This window comes from Hyphopichia burtonii (assembly GCF_001661395.1).
Source record: "Hyphopichia burtonii NRRL Y-1933 unplaced genomic scaffold HYPBUscaffold_3, whole genome shotgun sequence".
Taxonomy (NCBI): Eukaryota; Fungi; Ascomycota; class Pichiomycetes; order Serinales; family Debaryomycetaceae; genus Hyphopichia; species Hyphopichia burtonii.
In genome coordinates, this window is record NW_017963730.1 from 647909 (window position 1) to 669209 (window position 21301).

The 21301-nt window shown below is 36.2% G+C and overlaps 11 protein-coding genes across 11 annotated transcripts; 3 read left to right on the top strand and 8 right to left on the bottom strand.

The window, feature by feature from the left end:
- Position 1: 1 nt before the first annotated feature.
- PDX1 (Pdx1p) lies at positions 2-1715 on the bottom strand. Its single transcript, XM_020221076.1, has one exon. The coding sequence runs from the start codon at positions 1638-1640 to the stop codon at positions 381-383; it is 1260 nt and encodes a 419-aa protein (XP_020076791.1). The 5' UTR covers positions 1641-1715; the 3' UTR covers positions 2-380.
- A 1041-nt stretch (positions 1716-2756) lies between these two features.
- Positions 2757-4925, top strand: HYPBUDRAFT_106778 (divalent metal ion transporter; the record flags this gene model as incomplete). The annotated part of the gene is made up of 2 exons (XM_020218507.1): positions 2757-4308; positions 4444-4925. 2 exons carry the CDS (start codon positions 2757-2759, stop codon positions 4923-4925), a joined length of 2034 nt encoding a protein of 677 aa, XP_020076792.1.
- Positions 4926-5185: 260 nt separating this feature from the next.
- Positions 5186-6448, bottom strand: HYPBUDRAFT_152543 (putative phosphomutase). The gene has a single exon (XM_020221077.1). It carries the CDS (start codon positions 6134-6136, stop codon positions 5195-5197), a length of 942 nt encoding a protein of 313 aa, XP_020076793.1. The 5' UTR covers positions 6137-6448; the 3' UTR covers positions 5186-5194.
- A 526-nt stretch (positions 6449-6974) lies between these two features.
- TPD3 (protein phosphatase 2A structural subunit) lies at positions 6975-8947 on the top strand (the record flags this gene model as incomplete). The annotated part of the gene is made up of 1 exon (XM_020219628.1): positions 6975-8947. The coding sequence occupies exon 1, from the start codon at positions 7049-7051 to the stop codon at positions 8945-8947; it is 1899 nt and encodes a 632-aa protein (XP_020076794.1). The 5' UTR covers positions 6975-7048.
- Positions 8948-9321: 374 nt separating this feature from the next.
- Positions 9322-10350, bottom strand: ISA2 (Isa2p; the record flags this gene model as incomplete). The annotated part of the gene is made up of 2 exons (XM_020222526.1): positions 9322-9898; positions 10268-10350. 2 exons carry the CDS (start codon positions 10348-10350, stop codon positions 9322-9324), a joined length of 660 nt encoding a protein of 219 aa, XP_020076795.1.
- A 279-nt stretch (positions 10351-10629) lies between these two features.
- Positions 10630-13101, bottom strand: PMT2 (dolichyl-phosphate-mannose-protein mannosyltransferase; the record flags this gene model as incomplete). The annotated part of the gene is made up of 2 exons (XM_020222527.1): positions 10630-13031; positions 13074-13101. 2 exons carry the CDS (start codon positions 13099-13101, stop codon positions 10801-10803), a joined length of 2259 nt encoding a protein of 752 aa, XP_020076796.1. The 3' UTR covers positions 10630-10800.
- A 1234-nt stretch (positions 13102-14335) lies between these two features.
- HYPBUDRAFT_107455 (glycoside hydrolase family 18 protein) lies at positions 14336-15268 on the bottom strand (the record flags this gene model as incomplete). Its single annotated transcript, XM_020218554.1, has 1 exon — positions 14336-15268. A coding segment is annotated over one exon (933 nt), but the record flags the coding sequence as incomplete, so codon positions are not given.
- A 652-nt stretch (positions 15269-15920) lies between these two features.
- HYPBUDRAFT_108000 (uncharacterized protein) lies at positions 15921-16799 on the bottom strand (the record flags this gene model as incomplete). The annotated part of the gene is made up of 1 exon (XM_020218606.1): positions 15921-16799. The coding sequence occupies one exon, from the start codon at positions 16797-16799 to the stop codon at positions 15921-15923; it is 879 nt and encodes a 292-aa protein (XP_020076798.1).
- A 435-nt stretch (positions 16800-17234) lies between these two features.
- TDH3 (glyceraldehyde-3-phosphate dehydrogenase (phosphorylating)) lies at positions 17235-18236 on the bottom strand (the record flags this gene model as incomplete). Its single annotated transcript, XM_020223506.1, has 1 exon — positions 17235-18236. The coding sequence occupies one exon, from the start codon at positions 18234-18236 to the stop codon at positions 17235-17237; it is 1002 nt and encodes a 333-aa protein (XP_020076799.1).
- A 488-nt stretch (positions 18237-18724) lies between these two features.
- HYPBUDRAFT_148043 (aldo-keto reductase superfamily protein) lies at positions 18725-19570 on the bottom strand (the record flags this gene model as incomplete). Its single annotated transcript, XM_020220096.1, has 1 exon — positions 18725-19570. The coding sequence occupies one exon, from the start codon at positions 19568-19570 to the stop codon at positions 18725-18727; it is 846 nt and encodes a 281-aa protein (XP_020076800.1).
- Positions 19571-20135: 565 nt separating this feature from the next.
- Positions 20136-21288, top strand: HYPBUDRAFT_5577 (uncharacterized protein; the record flags this gene model as incomplete). Its single annotated transcript, XM_020223507.1, has 1 exon — positions 20136-21288. A coding segment is annotated over one exon (1153 nt), but the record flags the coding sequence as incomplete, so codon positions are not given.
- Between the last annotated feature and the right edge of the window lie 13 nt (positions 21289-21301).

The window sequence follows — 21301 nt, forward strand, 5'->3', positions numbered from 1 at the left end:
AGGTAACTTTGAGGTTAATGTGATAGGTAATTTTGAGGTTAATGTGACAGGTAATTATGAGGTTAATGTGATAGGTAACTTTGAGGTTAATGTGATAGGTAATTTTGAGGTTAATGTGACAGGTAATTATGAGGTCAATGTGATAGGTTTGACATGTAATTTTGAGGTCAATGTGATAGGTTTGACATGTAATTTTGAGGTCAATGTGATAGGTTTGACATGTAATTATGAGGTCAATGTGATAGGTTTGACATGTAATTATCAGGTCAATGTGATAGGTTTGACATGTAATTATGACGGTGATGACAGGTAGTGATTATGACATTGACGGCCAATTACAGTAAGAATAATGTAACTATCTATTAATTATGTAGTTTAATTTACAAATCTTTGGAAATAACGAGTTTGTTGGAAGGAATTTGCGAAAGTAATGAATCTTGGAAGTATTCAACAAATTGTTTGGCGTCAGAAACCGAAGCATTGACTTTAATTTTGAATTGAACATCAGCGGTAAGAGAAGCTGGAGTGGCAGTCGGGGTTGGGGTTTTTGTTAAACCTAAAAGCTCATCAAAAGCATCGGTTGCTGGAGTGGTTGAATCCCCAGTAAATTTATAAGCGATATCAAAGACTTCAAATCTATTTGTAGTTACTGACGGAGCCAATAAATCATCAAAGATATCCATTTCGGAAATTGAGCTTGCCGATGGAGAGTTGGAATATTGAGGGAATCGATGACTATAAGTGATTCTTACGGCAGAATCAACTGCTCTTTCGAAAGCATACTTGAACTTATCTTTTGAAATACCTTCACCTAATTCAGAAGAGAAATTAACATTGATTATGTTAGTTGGTTTTGGTTTTTCAGCTGATTTGGATTCTTGTTTTGGTTGGGTGTCTAAAGTTGGAGGAGATGCAAGAACAATATTTGATAAATCTAAATGTTCTTTAGATTTAAGATATTTAGTAATTTTACTAACTGCTGATTTATCAATGTTACCCAAGTAAGCTAAAACGTCACCTTTCAAAATTCTACCTTTTGGTCCAGATGCTGGGATTTTTTCATAAGCATCTTGCTCAGAAATGTTATTTTGATGTAACAATAATTCAACTGATGGTAAGAGTCTTTGACTTGGATTTGCCTTGACAAATACTTCTTCACCGGATTGTCCGCTGGATTCTGGTTTTGATTCGGTTTTTGCTGCTGGTTTTGCTGCTGGTTTTGATTCGGGTGTTGGTTCTGGCTTTGTTGCTTTTTTGGTTGGTTCTTCTTTAGTTGGTTCTTCTAAATTTGGTCTTTCCAAACTAGATAAATCATCACCTGGTTCAGCTAAAAGCGCAATTGGCTTACCGACTGGGATTCCCGATTCACCTTCCTTGATTATAATGTCCCACATGATCCCATCGTCTTGGGCTTCAACGTCAATAGTAGCCTTATCAGTTTCAACCTCGAGTAAAACATCTCCAGCAGAAAAATTATCACCAGACTTAAATTTCCATGAAACAACTCCACCTTCAGTCATGGTTGGAGACATTGCTGGCATTCTGAAGATCTGCGCAGCACTCATGATTGAAGAAGTGGTGAAGAATCGATTGGACGAAACCGCATACTTGCGTAATGGTAAACTAGCTGCTCTAATCATGGTACTAATTAATTTGAACTATCGAATATTTAATCACCCAATTGAACTTTCTGATTATTTTACTTGTTTTTTTTTGGATGTCCTACTTCCTTCCCAAGAATAAAGCCAATAAACAAAAAAATTTGAAAGATACCTTTACCAATACCAATAAAAGACTCTGTAATGATGGTTGCACCATTTTCAACTATTGGCATTTCGGGGCTCACTGGCTCTCCAAATGTCTCCGGCCCCCATCACCTCAAAAAACACTGAACACCCATACATCTGCACACTGAAAACTACCCTTCGGCCTTGTGTCTCCGATCAGTTCGGAAGCGACATTTCCGCCAGCGACATTTCCTTTCGTTTTTGAGTCACGTGCACGCATTTATTTCCACGTGACCACATTTCTGATCAGGTGACCAAACTCCTCCCACCTCCGTACATCGCCCTCGCTCCCCCGGGAAAAAGGACCAGAAGCCACTTCCCTCAGCCCGGCCAATCACCACAACTTTCCCAGCCTGGTCTTGCCGTGCCCGGGAAGAGATCATTAGGTGAGACACCATTGCAAAACTCCCGGATTAACTGAAGATTATTTTTATCATTACATCGCGTTGGGTTGTTTCACCTTTCCAACTCATTACATCAGGTATAATACTCTATCAAATTCCCACAGCGAACAAAACGAAATAACAAAAAAAAAAAAGAAAAATAAAAATAAAAGAGTCAGGTACGCCGTTTTTTCGTCTTGTTGTTTTCTTTCGCTGGTTCCCATTAACGCATTGTCATTTGCTTGATTTCCACTCGCTACAACTGTTCTTAACACCCTTAGCTATACTCAAGTGTATTCCAGTAGAGAAATATAACCTGGCATTTCGTAAAACGGGTTGAACTGGAATTTCTGGCTCTCTTTTTTGTCCTCATTACCCCATTATTTTTGTTAGAAAAAACTTTTAGGAGCAAACTACTTAGCTGAAACTGCTACCTTTGAAGTTAAAAAAAGTATAGAGATATACTTTAACTATTTATCGAAAACTTATTCATTTGCATTAACCCATCATGACATCATTAACAACAACAACAACAACAACAACAACAACAAAGTTTTCTGAAAAAATCAGATCAGCGTTGAAGTTTATGAAAAATATACTAAAGTATTCAGGTCCTGGATTAATGGTTGCAGTATCATTCTGCGATCCTGGGAATTATTCAACAGCAGTAGCTGCTGGCTCAGCATTTAAATATCAACTACTTTTCACAATCTTGGTGTCAAATTTTTTGGCAGTTTTTTTACAAGTCTTATCAGCAAAATTAGGAGTCATAACTGGTCTTGATCTTGCAGCGAATTGTCGAGCAAATCTTCCTTATAGATTAAATATGTTCATTTACATTTTAACCGAAATTGCAATCATTGCCACTGATTTGGCTGAAGTTGTCGGTACTGCTATTGGGTTAAATATTGTTTTCAAGCTCCCGCTTTTCGCTGGGGTTGTTGTTACCGTTATTGACGTTTTAATTGTCTTGATGGCTTATAGACCAAATGGTCCTTTGTTATTTGTCAGACTTTTCGAAGGGTTTGTTTCATTATTAGTGGCGGCTACCGTTGTTTGTTTTGCCATTGAATTATATCAAGTTTCTCATGATCCTTCAATAAATTTTTCCACCATTGAAGTTTTAAAAGGTTTCTTACCAAATGAACAAGCCATTGATTTAGATGAAAGAGAAGGTGGTAGTGGGTTATTTTTAAGTTTGGCTATTCTTGGTGCCACAGTTATGCCTCATTCTTTATACCTTGGCTCAGGTTTAGTTCAAGCTAGATTAAAAGATTTTGACATTAAAAATGGTTTCTATTCTCCTCCAGTTGAAAATCCAATTCAAATCTCCAACAATGATGATCCCCAAGTTAATCTTGCTAAAAATAATCAATCCGTCACTAATGATAATTTAGATGGCGTTAATGCCCAATTACTTTCTCATGATGAACATTCCAATGGCCCTGAAAAATCTCCGGATTCTTCTGATTCTTCCGTTGATGATTATAGACCATCTATTCATGCCATTAATGATACAATGACTTATACAATTACCGAACTAGTGATTTCTTTATTCACAGTGGCTCTCTTTGTTAATGCTGCCATTCTTATAGTTGCTGGTGCTACTCTTGATAAAAGTCAAAACCATTTCCAATTTTTCTTACGTGATGATGATGATCACGATATCGATGACGGTCATAATTCTGACTCTGATTCTTCTGATGAAAGCTATGGTAATGCAGATTTATTCACAATTTATCATTTATTATCAACCCATTTATCTCCAACTGCAGGTTTTGTTTTTGCCCTTGCTTTACTTTGTTCTGGTCAAAGTGCAGGGGTGGTTTGTACTCTAGCCGGTCAAATGGTTTCTGAAGGATTTTTAAGTTGGTCTTTACCCCCAGTTATTAGAAGATTGATTACTCGTGCTTTTGCTATTATTCCATGTTTATTGGTTGTTAGTTTTGCTGGTCGCGAAGGTTTATCGAGAATATTGAACGCAAGTCAAGTTGTTTTATCATTATTATTGCCAGTGGTTAGTGCTCCTCTCATTTATTTCACTTGTTCTAAAAAAATCATGAGAGTTCCTTTATTAGTTCGTGATGGTGATGAAGACGTTGATACTATTTTGGATTATGAAGATGATAATTCTTTGCGTTATGAAGATAATGACGATACTCTTGATACTAATGACGATACCATTGAAATTACTTCAACTTCTTCTACTTTGGCTAATAACCTTACTCCAGGTGACCGTCTTGATAAATCTAAACGGGATCGTTTAAACAGAGTTACTAAACTCAATAATAATGCTAGACGTTATAAAACAACTGAGCCGGCAATTAGATTACAAAATTTGAGAAATTCCCATCCATGTGTTGGTTGGGAAGATGATGATACTGAAGATCATGAACAACAACATTTGGTGAGTTCGAATACTGATTCAAATGACGATTCTGCTTCACATCCAAAAAGTCATAAAAGTCACCCATATTATAGTCGTCAACGTCGCCGTGGTTCTACAGTCGATATAGCCAATAACGACGGAAGCGATGCTGATGTAGAAGATGAAGATATTTTAAGTGATACTAATAATGCCGATAACCTTGACACTTGTGATGAAGATTATGACATCTACAGAGTCAAAGGTTTCAAAGATATGAGTAATGGTCCCGTTACCTCATTCATTGCTGTTTTGGTATGGGCATTCGTTGCATCGTTAAATTTATTCCTTATTGGTAGTATGATTATGGGGTATGAGGTACCGCTTTAATTCATTCCTGTTCATTCCTATTACCTTTTGTATATTATTATCGTTTCTTCATTTTTTTTTTTTTTTTTTTCATTCTTGTTTTAGGTGTTCTTAGGTGGTTAAGTTTACTTTGCATTTAGTTCTTTATTATATGATTTATTCATTTATATGATTTATTCATTTATATGATTTACTCATTTATATGATTTAGTCATAGTTATATTTATTTTATTTCCGTTTGCATTTTTAGAATATTACAAAACTAAATGAAACTAGATAAAGCTTGTAGATTAGATTTTCTTTTTGGCTTTGATAAATACTGGAATCATACCGCCAGTACCAACAGCAAAGCTTCTATGACCCAATACTAATAACTGGGCTCTAATACTTCCAGAATGACTGGTGATACTAATGATTGAATCATTTTTCGACGTTGAAGTGAAAATATTTTGGAAAGAACGATTTATTCTTATAGCTTGTTCAGCAATCAGCTCACGAACATCAGATTTCCAATATATGTCTTCTTCTTCAAAACCTTCTTCCAATACAAAACCTTTTGATTGGTATTTGGAAGCAATTATCGACTTTGTTGATCTTTTATCACAAGTATGGATTCCGATGGTTTCACGTAAATCTTCTAGCACAAGCGGTTGAACCTGTTTCAAATCCACAATACCATTCCAAGTACCAATTAAAGTATCAATTGATCTTGTGAAAGGAGAAGAATACCATTTATGGGGTAAGATTTTACTCTCGTCCCTCAATTCGATTTCCCATTGGTCATGGTTTTCAACGGCCTGGCTAACCCCCAAGTGAGTCAATTCAGGATCGGGCCCCCAAACAAGTTCCCCGTCGCCATTAATCTTAGACCAATAATCATTCCAAGCGTCGTTCCCATACTTAGCATGCGCTTGGTTATGGTAACCTTGACCGTGACGGGCTAAAAAGGCCAATTTGTACACCTCATCTTCTCCAGAATCATCATTCAACTTTTCGAGTTGATCCAAAATCTCTTTCCAGGGCTTCAATTTACCAAAGTGATCTCTCAAGTAATCAAACTTGGTGTCATCAGTGTCGGTCGCCGATTGTTTGAATACATACGGTACAGTCTCGAACTCCCAGAACTCCAGGGACTCCTTCTTTAACTGCTCAAGCTTCTCCTGGTACTCTATACGGTCATTACCATCTAACAGAGCGCATATGACATCAAGATTATCTGGACTAGTGGACATTCTTCGAGGTTTATAAAGAAATACTGTAATTCCAATGAAAACAACTAGATAAGTGAGTTTCCAAAACGGGTTTAACATTCGAAAAACAAGCAAAAAGTAGGAATTCAAACGGGAAAAAAAAAAACCGATTCAAAGGCTTTTGAAGCAGTCAACGGAAAAGACAATACCAATATCTTAGTAAGCTCGATTTCAATAAAAAGAAACATAATTAGCATCATCTGACTACAATGACTAGAACTACACCCCCCCTGCTCTTTCCAATTGAGCCCAGCACCATCACCATCACCTTCTCTTTCTCTTTCTACATGTCCGTGTCTAATACGTTCAGCTCAGAGGGCAATTGTAGTAATAAACTGTTGATAATTGACGAAGTAAAATAACAACAACGAAAAAACAAGTGGGAGTACAGGGTCGTGTACGGAGCTCAACCAAAAATTTCAACGAAAAACAAAAAAAAAAGAACCAAAAAAAAAGACAATCTTAGAACGAATCACACGGAACAAGGATAAACAAGGTGTTCAAACAAACAAAAAACAAGCGAAGTTAACGACGTTTCTACAGTTGTAACCAAATCATCAGGACAAATAAAGGAAACCAGAGTTGACTTAGAGTGTTTTCAATTACTTTCCTTTGAATTGCGAATTTTTGAATCTCCAGTTTTTAACCGCCCATTAGAATTAGACGCTGTTTTATACAATTGAAGGCATTATATTCCCACATAGTTCGTTGATTGATTCACGTATAGGATATTGAATTCAGTATCGGTTGTGGTTTTATTTCTTGTTATTTTTAATTTTTTTTGCTTTTTTATTTCGATAATCGATTGTGATTATTATATAAACTTTAATATTCATTTCAAAGTTGATCTTGGTTGTGAACATTTATAAACGTTTAATTCATTAGATAGGCAAGATGGAAAACTATAGTGATAATCTTTACCCATTGGCATTGTTAATGGATGAATTGAAGCATGATGATGTTTCTAACCGAGTTGAAGCTATGCAAAAATTGGATACTATTGCTATTGCTTTAGGTCCAGAAAGAACTTTAACTGAATTGATGCCCTTTTTAACTGATGTTGCTCAAGATGATGAAGAAGAAGTTTTTGCTGTTTTGGCCGAAAAACTTGGGGATTTTATTCCTTTGGTTGGTGGTCATCAAAATTGTGAACCTTTAATTCAAATTTTATCTTTATTAGCATCTACTGAAGAACCAATTGTAAGAGATACTGCTATTGACTCTTTGCATAAAATCAGTCTTCAATTAACTGATGATGAAATTAATGGTATCTTTTTAAATTTAATTAAAACTTTAAGTTCTGGTACTTGGTTTTCAAGAAAAGTTAGTGCTGCTTGTTTATTCAAATCAGTTTTTGTTAAAGTTAGTCCAGCTACTAGAAAAGAATTACTTTCCATATATATTAAATTTGTTGCTGATGAATCTCCAATAGTTAGAAGAAGTGCTGCTAAAAATTTACCTCCTTTAATTAATCAATTAACTACTTATAGAAAAGAAAATAATATTCCTGCTTCAGAAATCGTCGATAATGAATTTCCTTTTATTTCTAAAATGTTTATTCAATTAACTAATGATGATCAAGATTCAGTTAAATTTTTAAGCATCGATATCTTAATTGCTATTTTAGAATTTTTCGCTTCGGTCAATGATACTAGTCATAATTCTGATTGTTTAAATAGATCTTTGAAATTAATTGGTGATGATGCTTGGAGAGTTAGATATACTGCTGCTGATAGATTTAGTAGTATTGCTAAAAATTTCGATGCCAATGAACAAGATTTATTAAAATTAATTGATCCTTTCATCTCTTTAATGAAAGATAATGAAGGTGAAGTTAGAAAAGCAATTGCTCAACAATTACCAGATTTTTGTAAATTATTAACCAATTTCCCCTCAACAAAATCAACTATTGAATCAAAAATTATTCCTGTTGTTAATGATTTAAGTCAAGATCCTCAAGAAAATGTTAGAGCTTCTTTAGCTTCAACCATAACTGGTCTTTCTCCAATATTAGCTAAACAATCAACCATAGATAAATTATTACCAATCTTTTTGATCATGTTAAGAGATGAATTCCCTGATGTTAGATTAAATATTATTTCTAATTTATCAGTTGTTAATGAAACCATTGGTATTAATTTATTATCAACTAATTTATTACCAGCTATTACTGAATTAGCTCAAGATCATAAATGGAGAGTCAGATTAGCCATTATTGAATATATTCCAAAATTAGCTAATCAATTAGGTGAATCCTTCTTCAATGATGAATTATTATCCTTATGTATGTCATGGTTATGGGATCCAGTTTTTGCAATTAGAGATGCAGCAGTTAATAATTTGAAAGATTTAACTACAATTTTTGGATCTGAATGGGCTAACAATGAAATTATTTCCCGTTTATTAAATGTTAAAAATAATTCCAATGATGACAAAATTGATGATGACAATGAAAATAGAATTGAATTTTCAAATTTCATAATTAGAATAACTTGTTTATTTGCCATCACTAAATTAATACCAGTCATTAATGATAAAATTATCGTTCAAGAAATCATTCCATTCATTAATGATTTAATCAATGATCCAGTTCCTAATATTAGATTTAATGTTGCTAAATCTTATCTTACTATCGTTGAAGCATTAGCTAAAGATTCAAGCGAAGATTATTCTAAATTAGTTAATGTCGATATATTATCCAACTTGAATACATTATCAAGTGATTCCGATGTCGACGTTAGGTTTTACGCTAGTAAAAGCATTCAAAGCATTAATGAAATTACTAGTAATTAACTTTTTTTAAAATTGTGATGTTATCAAAAATAATGATTTCTTTGGTTTTTTTTTATTTGTATTCTTTCTATTATTTTTTTTTTGTTCCGTATCTTTTCCCATAACTCTTAATCATAATCTTTTTTTTATTGCCATTCCATCTATACTTATATAAGTACATAAATATACATGATTCGTATAAATTCCTACATTGTTGATCGATAATTCGTGTACATTGTACTTGGATTAAAAAAAGAAATAATATACAAAAATTGGTGAAAGTTAGATCAATAATCTAAGAATGAATAAATTAATTAAATGCAAATTGAACATGAGTCATGAAGTATGGAATTCGTGAGTTGAATAAATGAATGATGAGATACTAAAACTTTGAATTACTTTGATTTCTCTTGGTCTAATTTCTTTTGTAATTTATCAAAGTCAAAATCAAATGAAGCACCACAACCGCATTCAGTTGAAGTATATGGAGAGTCAACAACTTTGAAAGAAGATCCGATTAATTCCTTGGTATAGTCTATCTTTGAATCTTGTAAAATTTCAAGCGATGATTCATCAAATATAACTTTTGCGCCCTGTTCATCATTTCTTGCAAAAATTAACAAATCAGAATCCTTTTCTAATTCTTGTGAAGCATTGGTTAAGTCAAGGTTGTATTGAAATCCATGACATCCCCCACTTTCAACTCTAATTCTCAAAGCAGAATCAGGATTATTATCATCGTGGGCGATCTTACTCAACTTATCACTGGCTCTCTTCGTTATAGCGATTTTTAAATCAGTTTCACCATGAGTCAATTTTGTTATTTCAAAATCATCAATATCTTCTTGAGGAACTTCCGGCAGTTGTTGCTTCTTAGGCTGCTTAGTTACTTCGGGAGCACTTGGTTGAGCAAAAGACGATGCTTTGAAACTTTTAGGTTTAGAAGTTGGTGCAGACCCAGCTTGATCCAATCTTGATAATGTTGAAAATGCCTTGACTGGGACTCTGTTCGAACGTAATCCAGCTTCGCTTAAACGTTTGATCACATTCAAAGAGCTTTTTCTTGTTATTGTTCTTGTTATCATATTCAAATTTAACCTTTAGTTATATATACTGGGTTGTGAATGTCAAAGTTTTAAAAAAGAAGTCTTTGGTTAGCTTATATTTTGCATGATTCCTACTGGATTAATAATGAAAGCCGATAATCGGTAGGTGCACTATAAATATATTCTGGTCACGTGGTTTGGTGTATGGGTGTGATATTGCGAACCCGGAATTCTCGTATGACCGGAAGTTTGGCGATTGCAAAATTTTATACAAAAATCATGTTTTTGGCAGTACCCTTTGTCTTTGGATATAGAGTCCTTAGTTATGGTGCATACCAATCCGTATGGACCTGTGATTCTTTGCAAAAACCAAAACATTTATGAAGTTGTTATTGAAACAGAATGAAAGAAAGATATATTAAACGTATAAAAGACATATATATGAAATTTAAACAACACACATGAAATATTTGGATATCAAAAGAAATTGAAGGAAAATAATTGCACAAATTATCGAATTTTGACTAACAATAAAAGCTCAATTGGCTGATTCAATGCTTCTTCGAATTCCTCATCCTTTCTGAAATCGTGGTTTAAAAAAATTTCAGATATTCAAAGTTTTAAGGTGTCGATTAAAGTAGTGTTTTTTTTTTTTTTGGTTTCTGGATTGTGTTTTCTCCCTTACCAAAATCCATGGTATCTATAGAAGGGAATAAAAATAAATGATGGACTGAATCGAAATTACAAATTGTCAATACTCAATTGCAAACTAGGACCAGTTAATTAAAGAGAATAAAAAGGATAAAAAAAGTTGTTGATTGAATATGTTTATCTATAGTTATCATTGGAGATTCTCCATGAAGATAACAAATCCAAATGAGCGTAGTCTTCTTTTGGACCTTCCATACCAAAAGACATAGCTCTCCAGTACCAGAAGGTACCTACCACGATAGCATAAGCAGCAAAATAAACAACGGCATATAAGATCTTTTTAGTAGGAGATCTTGCGTATTTCAAAGGAGTAGAGAATAATTCAACTTCATATGTGAAAATGAGCATGGCAAAATATAATGCTGGAACGTAATGATGGACATAGGTGACTCTCCCCATGATGACGAAAGGCATGAAATGTAATCCCCAACCAAACATAGGATAAATACCACCCATAAGGAACGATTTTAATTTTTGTGGATTTGATGAAGGGAAATCAACAATTTGTCTTTGCCATCTGATCAAGAAATATAAGGTTAAGAATGCAAACACAACAACCCCGACAGAGGAAGTCCAAGTAGTACCAGGAGAACCAATCATATAGTATTTGACACGATCAGAAGCCCAGGAACACATTCTGATACCGGTGTGTAAACTTGGCCATTGCCAGAATGAAGAGGCTAAATCATCTTGTTTATCATAATCAGGAACCAATGCATTATTAGTAGCCATCATAGCTAAGTTCAATTGAATAAAATCTCTTAAAAATCTAGTTTTAGGTAATTTAAAATCGGGAGGAGTTTGAGGTAAAAGTTGATTTTCGTTATTTTCAATATTCCACCAAGTTCTCTTATCTTTTCTAAATGGATCTTTAAAACAAGCAACTTCACCTTGTCTAAAACCCCAGGCAGGTAATGAATTACCAGTTACACCTAAATAACAACCCAATACTTGACTACGTAATCTAAATGAAGAAGTTAAAGGATGTAATCTGATTTTATCTTCATCACCAGATTGTTCCATAATTTCAACAATCCAATTATCTTTGTAATCACCAATAGTCATATTACCATAACAAGCAACTTCATATTCAGATTTGGATAAAGGAGCTTGAACTTCATGAGTATGTAAGTTACGACCAGTTAAAGGATGAACAAGTCTAACAGTCATACCATCGATAACATATTCGATATCAGTATTGGTATCAGTTTCATAGATAGGATCACCTCTTGGTCTTTGCATAATCCAATTATTATTTGAATCTTTATGAGAATAAGTAGTAACTTGTTGTTGTTTAGAACCTTCTGGGAATGTTTGAATATGGGAATGTAATAAACCACCAGTTAAACCTTGATTTTTCAAAGTCATTACTGAATGACCAATTGATACTTCCCTAGCACCACCAACAACGTCAGATCCAAGTAAATTAGCTTGGAATAAAGAGGACATATTAGCATCACCGGGACCTGATTTGTATAATAAATCGAAATGAACTTTGAAAGAGATAAGGAAGATAGTAATTGGAACGATGATTAAACCAAAAATTCTAGCAGCCCAGTGGTAAGTATAAGTTGCCCAAGAGATTGATTTATCACCAAATTTATTCCATAAATCAACAATAGTATAGATACCTACTAAAGTAGTAACAAATAAACCAACCATTTTAACAGAACAAGTACAACCGATACTTAAACCGGTTAATAATAACCATTTCCACCATTTTCTTGAAAAACTTCCTGCAGTGGTATTGAAATTATTAAATCTAGAAAAACAAAAAACGGTTGCAACAGTGAAAAATAATAACATTGAATCTAATAAGATGAATTTACCTAAAGTAACATATGAGGATTCGAAACAAACCATTAAAGAGAATAACCAAACGGAAGCAATACTCAAGCCAACTTCTTTAGCAGTGAAATAAGCTAAAGGAACACATAAAGCACTAAAAGTAGCTTGAAAGATTCTCATTTTAGTATAATCGATATAATCAGGGTAATTTTCACCAGAAGGGAAATCCCAAGAACCGTTATAGCCAGCAAGATAACCGGATAAACCAACCAACATTTTACCTAATGGAGGATGAACGTCATGATAGAATTCATGTCTTAAGTAATAAGAACCAAATTTACCAAAATGAGCTTCATCCCAAACAACAGCGTCATTAACACCAATTCTATATAATCTAACGGCAAAAGATAAGGCGGTGAATATCAAGGGAGCCAACCAAGATTCCAAAGCAGCTAAGGAATCAATGAATTCTTTGGTTTCATCAAATTGTGTTCTTTTTGAATCGGTTTCGTCTTCAGATTCGTTTATGAGATCAACAGTAGTATCATCGACAGATGGAGCTGATGCACCATTTCTTTGACGAAGATTGTCACTCTTATGACCTTTAGCCCCTGTAGTAGCAGCAGACATCGTTCAAGTATAGAAAAGAGAAACCAACGTAGAGTAAGGACACTGAATCAATGCTCGTAAAAACTCAGATGGAGATTGAAAAAAAAAAAAAAATAAGACTGAAAAAAAATTTAGCAGACAGAGAAAATGATTTTTCGACCCGTGGTAAAGATGGCAAAGGGTTCACGTACTAACTGCAAGTGTGTAAAGGTAATTGGAAGGTATTACTATACAAGGGGTGAAGAATTGGGGTATAAATTCTGTGTTATATTTACTTTTATTATGGTAAAGAGCTAATTTTTCAATAAATCTTTAAGGGTGTTTTGTTTATTGTGTTGGAAGGAACAGCGAGAAGAAACACGTCATTTAAAACAGCTGGTGTTTGGGTGTTGCAGACGCGAACCCCCGTACACCGCAAGTCGACTGCAAAAAGACACCATTGGCCAATGGCCAATGGGTATTTACTGGTGCCACTTACGGCATTGGCGAATACATTGCAGAGGCGGTTTAGTTGAAGAGAATGGTGTTTATTTTAGGGTATGAAGATATTTACTTGGTATGTTTCCTTGGTATGAGGATATTTACTTGGTAGGGTTACTTTTCATTAGATTAAAGCAGCGACTAAACAAAGGAATAAACCACCAAAGCCAATGACATTAGCATTGGCAGCACCTTCGTAACCAGAGAAGGTTGGGACACTGGATTCAGCGGCGAGAGAGGTGGAGGTGACATTGGTGGAGGTGACATTGGTGGAGTTGTAGTAAGTGGCAGCCAAAGTGTGAGCACCTTCTTCTAAAGTACTAGTGGCAATGGAGCATTTGTTATCACTACAAGAGGTGATAGTGATGATGACATTTTCAGTTCTAGTGATGGTAGAGTCTTGTTCGGCTTCGGTGGTACCTTGTTTGGCGTTAGTGACTTCGGCTGGTTTGGTGGCTTCTGATGAATTAGAAAGGTCACAAACGGTGGTGGTGATGACTTTCTCATTACATTTATTATCAGCACAAGAAGTAATGGTAACAAGGGTGGTGTGAACATCGGTGACGGTGTTGATGGTCAGGTTGGAGTAACCAACATGGCCGGTAGCAATAACCGGAGCAGAAGTGACGGCGGAGGTGGAAGCAACATCGTTAGCGACAGCAGCAGAAGTAGTGGAAGTAGAAGAGGTAGAAGTAGCAGTAGCAGAAGAAGAGGTAGAAGAGGTAGAAGTAGCAGTAGCAGAAGAAGAGGTAGAAGAGGTAGAAGTAGCAGTAGCAGAAGAAGAAGTGGAAGTAGTACAAGAAGCATCATCTAAGATTTCCTTGATTTGGTCTTGGTAATTGTTGTTGGCAAAAGCAGCAGAAGCATCCCAAATGGCGGCACCACCAAAGTTGGATTCACATTGGAAATCTTTAATTTGTTTAGCAACGTTGGAAGCATCGGTGAAACCCATTCCACTGGTTTCAGAACCGGCCAAACCAGTGAATAATTTAATATTTTTATTTGGCGCAGAGGCGGCAAAATCAACCCAAGTATCGAGGTTGAAAGAGTTACCACTAACACCGCAATAGTTATTATAGAATTGAATGAAGGCGAAATCTAAATCAACTTGTGATAACAAGTCACCAACGTTGGCATCTGGATAAACACATTGAGGGGATGCAGATAAGTAGTAAGATTTGGAAGAATCTTGAGCAAATTTTGATCTTAAACCATTGGCTAAAGCAACGTACCCGGTTTGGTCATGGTTTTCAGGATCAAAATCAAACCCATCAACAACAGCGTCACCAAAAGGTCTGGTAACGGAATCATCAGAACCAGCACCAAAAGTATTCCATAAAGTGGTAGCGTAAGCACTGGCTTCGGAATCAGAAGAGAATCCATAAGAACCAGCAGCACCACCCATTGATAATAAGACCGCTTTACCATTATCTTGACAAGTCTTGATATCAGCTCCGATATCAGGACAAGTTTCAGTCCAACATTGATTGGAAAAATTAATGGTAGTATCTGGGTAACCCGATAAGAAAGAAAGTAAAACAATATCGACAGAGTCAGAAGTACAGTAGTCACTTAATCTGCTTTGATCACCCCCAGAGTTTTGACCCCAGTAGACAGCAACGTTGTTGTTGGCAGAGGCATCAAAGGCAGCAACAAAAGAGTTAAGTAGACCTAAAGAAACGAGTGAATAAAGAATTTTAGAGATCATTTTAAAAGAAAGACTAAAGTTAGAAAGTTAACGAGTGACTGATGAAATACTCTGGTTATCTAGTAGATGGTCATCTTCCTAAGTATTTATATATTCAATCCCACTTTGTAACTAATGAACGTTCACAACATCAAGAGGCCAGTTACATTTTGGCAAATGGGTGTTTATTGCAGCATAAAAAATAATACCCAGTGGTGTTTTTGCGGCACATTCTCTTGCCCGAGAACGAATTAGGAGATAATTGCATCTGATGGTTTGAATTTTGGTAGCATCGTTATTGGTCCCCGAGCAGCGCAAAGAGTACTTGAATTGAACACCCATGGTCTCTCTGAAAACCAACCGTCAGCCAGCACTGAAGTGGTGGCTGCTCATGAAAGGCTGTGTAGTAATATGTGAGTCGTAAATTTGCGAAGGAAATAGTGAAAAAATACGGCCTCGCGCTCAGAATTCTGTTTACTGCGAGGGAAAGGTGACTTCCCGATTAGTGAAGATCGTTTGGAAAAACCAACAGAATTACCCAATTGGTTGCGTAAAGAGACGAGTTTGTGGTGGTAAGCAGTGAGTGTTATGGAAAGACGTTGATATTTTTTGCAAAAGTGCTTCATTTAGTGATGGAGTACGAAGTTCGTTTGGTAGACGAGATGAGATGAAACTAGATACAATCGTAGACTGATGCCATTACAAACCAAACAAAGGAGTCAAGCTCGTCTTGATCATCAGAGTCTTCATTATTCAATGAAAAGGAGTTATTAAATAGATGTAAGTTTTCGGGATGGATTTTAAACTTGCCATCGGCAGATAAGTCTAATAGTCTTGATCTGAACCTGGCCATATGTAAGTTTGCAAAAACCAATTTTGTAGTATTGAATAGAAAATGGTTAATTAAGTCAATTAATTTCAATTGCTGATCATTTGCCATTACTAATTTTTCGAGGTTGGAAATTGGAATCAGAATGCTAATTGTTTTCAACGATTCCATTTTCAGAGGAGTGGAATATATGATTTCTAGATCTCCGAACAATTTGGCAATTTTGGTACCGTCATGATCGTTTAACGACGCCGTGAAGTTATTAATGATGGCTTCGATCGAGTGGTTGGTTAGTTGTACATCCTTGATGATAAGCGGCACCGAGATCCTTGAGAGACTTGCTTCCAAAGATTGAACCAAAAATGCCGGTATACTTGATTTAATAAGAATTACGGTATTAAAATTTTTGAAGTCGCTATTCAATTTCAGTATGAATAGTATTAGTTGGTTTGGGATTATGGGCGAGCTCTTAATCATGATTACATTGATCGAGTAATCCTTCACCTGCACGTGGCGGTTGGTGATCTTCATTACCTTGATTAGGTCACTCAGGTTAGTGTATTTTGGTATTAGATCATGATTGGAACTTTGGTACTTTTCGTACAAATAGAGTCCCTGTTGTCTCAATAAGCTATTGAGAGACTGCAGAGGGAACTTGGCTTGCGGCACCGCATTGGATTTGTATATCTTAAACGTATTATTCACCAACAATTGGTTATTCATTTTAATGGCGTAGTATCCCCCAACAATTGGTTATTCAGTTTAATGGGTTGTTGATGGTGATGTTTTTGATTCCCGGTTGGCCGTCACGTGCTGGGTGTACGGAGGTTTTTTATAAATTGAACAATTGGTTTTCGCACACCGCCATACCCCCAGTTAGAAGCCTTCGTTGAAGAGAGCACTTGGTGCACCAATCAAAGTGTTGCAAAATCAACCCAAGGTATTTCAACTAATGCCGGGAAGGTTTGTGGAGACCATCTTATGAAATTGAGGTCCGCCCGGCGGTTTGCGGCCAGGAATATTACACAAACCACCTCCCCGGAGAACAGCTTCGGACTTTTCAACGTCTACAAAAACTTCTGTGTTCTACAAAATAAATCAATCTCTTTTCAAAAATTTATTATAAGCTATAATCGTTAAAGTTCACAATTGCAAAGCTTAAGCTTTAGCAACGTGTTCTAATAAATCGACAACTCTGGTGGAGTAACCGAATTCGTTATCGTACCAAGAAATCAATTTGACAAAAGTTGGGGATAATAAGATACCAGCTTTTTGATCAAAGATAGAAGAGTAAGAAGAACCCAAGAAATCGGTGGAGACAACGGCATCTTCGGTGTAACCCAAAACACCCTTCAATTCACCGGTGGAAGCGGCTTTGATGGCTTCAGAGATTTCTTCGTAAGTAGCAGATTTCTTCAATCTAACAGTCAAATCAACAACAGAAACATCGACGGTTGGAACTCTTAAAGACATACCGGTAAGTTTACCGTTTAATTCTGGAATAACTTTACCGACGGCTTTAGCAGCACCAGTAGAAGATGGAATAATGTTACCGGAAGCGGTTCTACCACCTCTCCAGTCTTTATGGGATGGACCATCAACAGTCTTTTGGGTGGCAGTTAAAGAGTGGACAGTGGTCATTAAACCTTCTTCAATACCGAATTTATCGTTAATAACTTTAGCCAAAGGAGCTAAACAGTTAGTAGTACAAGAAGCATTGGAAACAATGTTCAAGTCTGAAGTGTATTTATCTTCATTGACACCAACAACAAACATTGGAGCATCAGCAGATGGAGCAGTAATGATAACTTTTTTAGCACCACCGTCAATGTGTTTTTGGGCACCTTCTTTGGTGGTGAAAACACCGGTTGATTCAATAACAAAATCAACAGAGTTTTTACCCCATGGAATAGCAGCTGGGTCTCTTTCACCAAAAACCTTAATGGTGTTACCACCAATAATCAAGTTTTCACCGTCAGATTTGACTTCACCGTCGTATCTACCGTGGGTAGAATCATATTTGAACATGTAAGCAGCATATTCTGGAGCAATGAAAGGATCATTGATGGCAACAACCTTAATATCTGGTCTGGATAAGGCAACTCTTAAAACCAAACGACCAATACGACCGAAACCGTTAATACCAATTGAAATAGCCATGTTTAATTAATTATATATATATAAGTGTAAATTGATTAAAGAATAATCTAAAGAACAGAAAAACAAAAAAGTATCCCAGAAAAAAAGGAGGAATTAGAGCAATATATATATATTTTTGCCTATGGGAGAATAGAAACTGGTGGAAATTTTGAAACTGCTTTGCGATTCGCCGGGTCGAAGGACTCCATTATAGCCAAATCACCTGAAGCAAAGGAGGACCATTGTGCAGAACCGGTAGTGGTCGCACCACAAAACTCCGAGGCCGACGGTTTGGCATGACGCAGTACTTTTCACCGTATGATCACCAATCCAGAACCACCTTATGTTCCTACCACCCCATCACCTTATGTTCCAGCAGGAACCGAAGCTGGTTATGGGATGGTGGTTATGGGATGGTGGTTATGGGATGGTGGTTATGGGATGGGGGGGTCCGCACACCCGGGCGACTTTGTAACTACAATGTAGACATATATAATAGAACGTATATTCTATGGAGCATCAGTACACTCCCAGTCGGTTGGATCGTGAACTTCGGGGTGTTGGATACTTTCCACTTCCTCTTTGGTCAATTCGAAATGATCGACCGAAAGGTTGCTTTGTAATCTTTCTACCCGTTGGGTTTTTGGTAATGGAATATACCCTTTGGATAATGACCATTTAATTAGTAACTGGCCAACGTTGACATTATACTTGTCGGCTAGCGCTTGCAATTCTGCGGGTGGGTTTCTCAATCTATAGCCATGGGTTAAGGGACTGAAGGCTTCCACTTGGATATTTTTCAGCAAACAGTAGTCGGCCAATTCTTGTCTCATACACCAGGGACTGATTTCGATTTGGTTGACTACTGGCTTGATTTTGCAGTGGCTTAACAATTCATCGATATGGTGAATACCATAATTCGAAACCCCGATATTCTTGATAAGTCCTTCTTCCACCGCTTCTTCTAAAGCCTTCCAGCTTTCCAATCTTTTCGTTTTCCCTGGTAAAGGAGAATGAATGAGGACTAAATCGATGTATTCTAGTTGCGATACTTTACTGAAAATGTCCTTGATTGCCCGTTTAGTATTTTGGTAGCCCAATTGGCTATTCCATAATTTGGTTGTATAAAAAATTTCACCTCTATTGGTATTAGTACTGGTTAAGTATTTGTGAATCCCTTCCCCAACTTCACGTTCATTCCCGTATAACACTGCGGTATCAAAATGTTTATAACCAACTTTACAAGCTTCATATACTACTTGTGCCGTGGATGAATTGGGGATGTCGTAAGTTCCTAATCCAAAGGCTGGGATTTTGTTCCCGTTATTCAAGGTAATGAGTCTTTTAGCTGACATCTTAAAAATATATTGAAAAATATAATGGAAAAGAAACCAAGAGACGGAAATTGGAAATTTATCATTGCCTGATAACCGATTTATATAGATTGCAAAATGGATTTTAGAGCAAGCAACCCTAGTGGCGAAACCCGTACATCCAATCAAAAAAAAAAATAACAATCTCCCACTGGTGTGGTTGGAACACGCACCCCTTTTTGTTGCAATCCCAACTGGTATACTACTTATTTTTCACTTCTCTCTTATTAGTTCTCTTTCGGTTATCTATAATGTATAATTGAGTATTATTATTCATTCAAGAGGTGGATGTTCTTTTATGGGAATTGTCTTCTCGATCGCGTATTTACCAATAAAAAAAGTCATTGCCTGCAAAATTTTCAGGAAAAGTTATTGATGAAGCATTAAGATCGCTAGTCAGAGTATAACTTGCTCAACTTACCAAGCCTGTCTTCATCGCGAGTTTAGCATCTCATCAACTTCCTAGACAAAGAAACCCCTTATTGATCCATTCGATGGATCTGCATTTCGAATTCTCTCTGATCCACCACCCGTAACTCTTGAAAAAATGAATGATTCTCTTACTGAATGTCGTGAGTTTCTTCAAGCCCGACAGGCCGAGCTGTCAAGTGAAATTCATAAAAGAAGCAAACACCCACTTCCATCAAATGTTGAAGACGATCAACTCCGTGGTCACTATGACCAACTCCATGACCAAATCTGCGATACCATTACTCAAATCATACTAGACTCCCTTGAAGCCATTGAAAAAGAAGATCCAGAAAGTATTAAGGCTATAATCGAAAAAATCCAATCAGAGGAAACCAAATTGCAATCCAGCTTAACTGAATTAAGAGAGAAACTTGAAAATATCGCAGAAAACTTGGGTTCTGGACTTGACCCAATCCGTAAAGATATTATCGAGAGGAAAGATCCCGCTATTTTGACTGAATGTATTAGAAGCACCGCTGAAGCTCGTTTGGCTCTTCTTCGTGAAATTATCTCTGAAGAAAAAGGATATGTCTTTGTCCATGTCAAGTTGGTTTGGGAGATTATGGGAACTCTTAATTCTCATGGTATGCAATATGAAAATATTCGCTCTGGTTGTGAAGAGATTTTTTTGATTATTATGGGAAAGCTTGTTGAGTTTAATCGTGTTGGCGAAACAGTGGACTTAATACAATGGGGAAACTTCCAAGCTGAAATTAAAGAAAAACAACTCCAATTAGAAGATGAATGTACTAAACATATAAAAGAACTTAGCAACCTGTCTGTTAAGGATTTTGCAAAAATATCTAAACTTAATAAAGAAGAAGTCGCTAAGATCTCCCGAAAATATGTCGAGAAAGTTAAGACAGAATTAGACGGCTTGGTTGACTATTCTTCTAAGTTCATTACTCTTTGTTCTAGCCAGTTGGAAAACAAGGAGACCATCGTTAAATTTTTAGATCTCTTCGAGGCTCTATATAATTATTTTCGTGAATCCAGGAGGCTGTTACAAGTAGAGTTTGACCGATTCCATAAGCAGGCCAATTCTTCAACTACTGGCCCTAAGCCAATTCAAGAATCTGCCGAGTCATCTTGTACGGTAAAAGATGTATATAATGAAAATACCAAGTCAAATAATGACCTTACATCAGGCCACGATACATTGGGTGATAACTTGTTTGTTAGTGATAAAATTAACAAACCAATGGACCCGGTGCCTGCTGAATTCTCCCGTGATGCTATGGC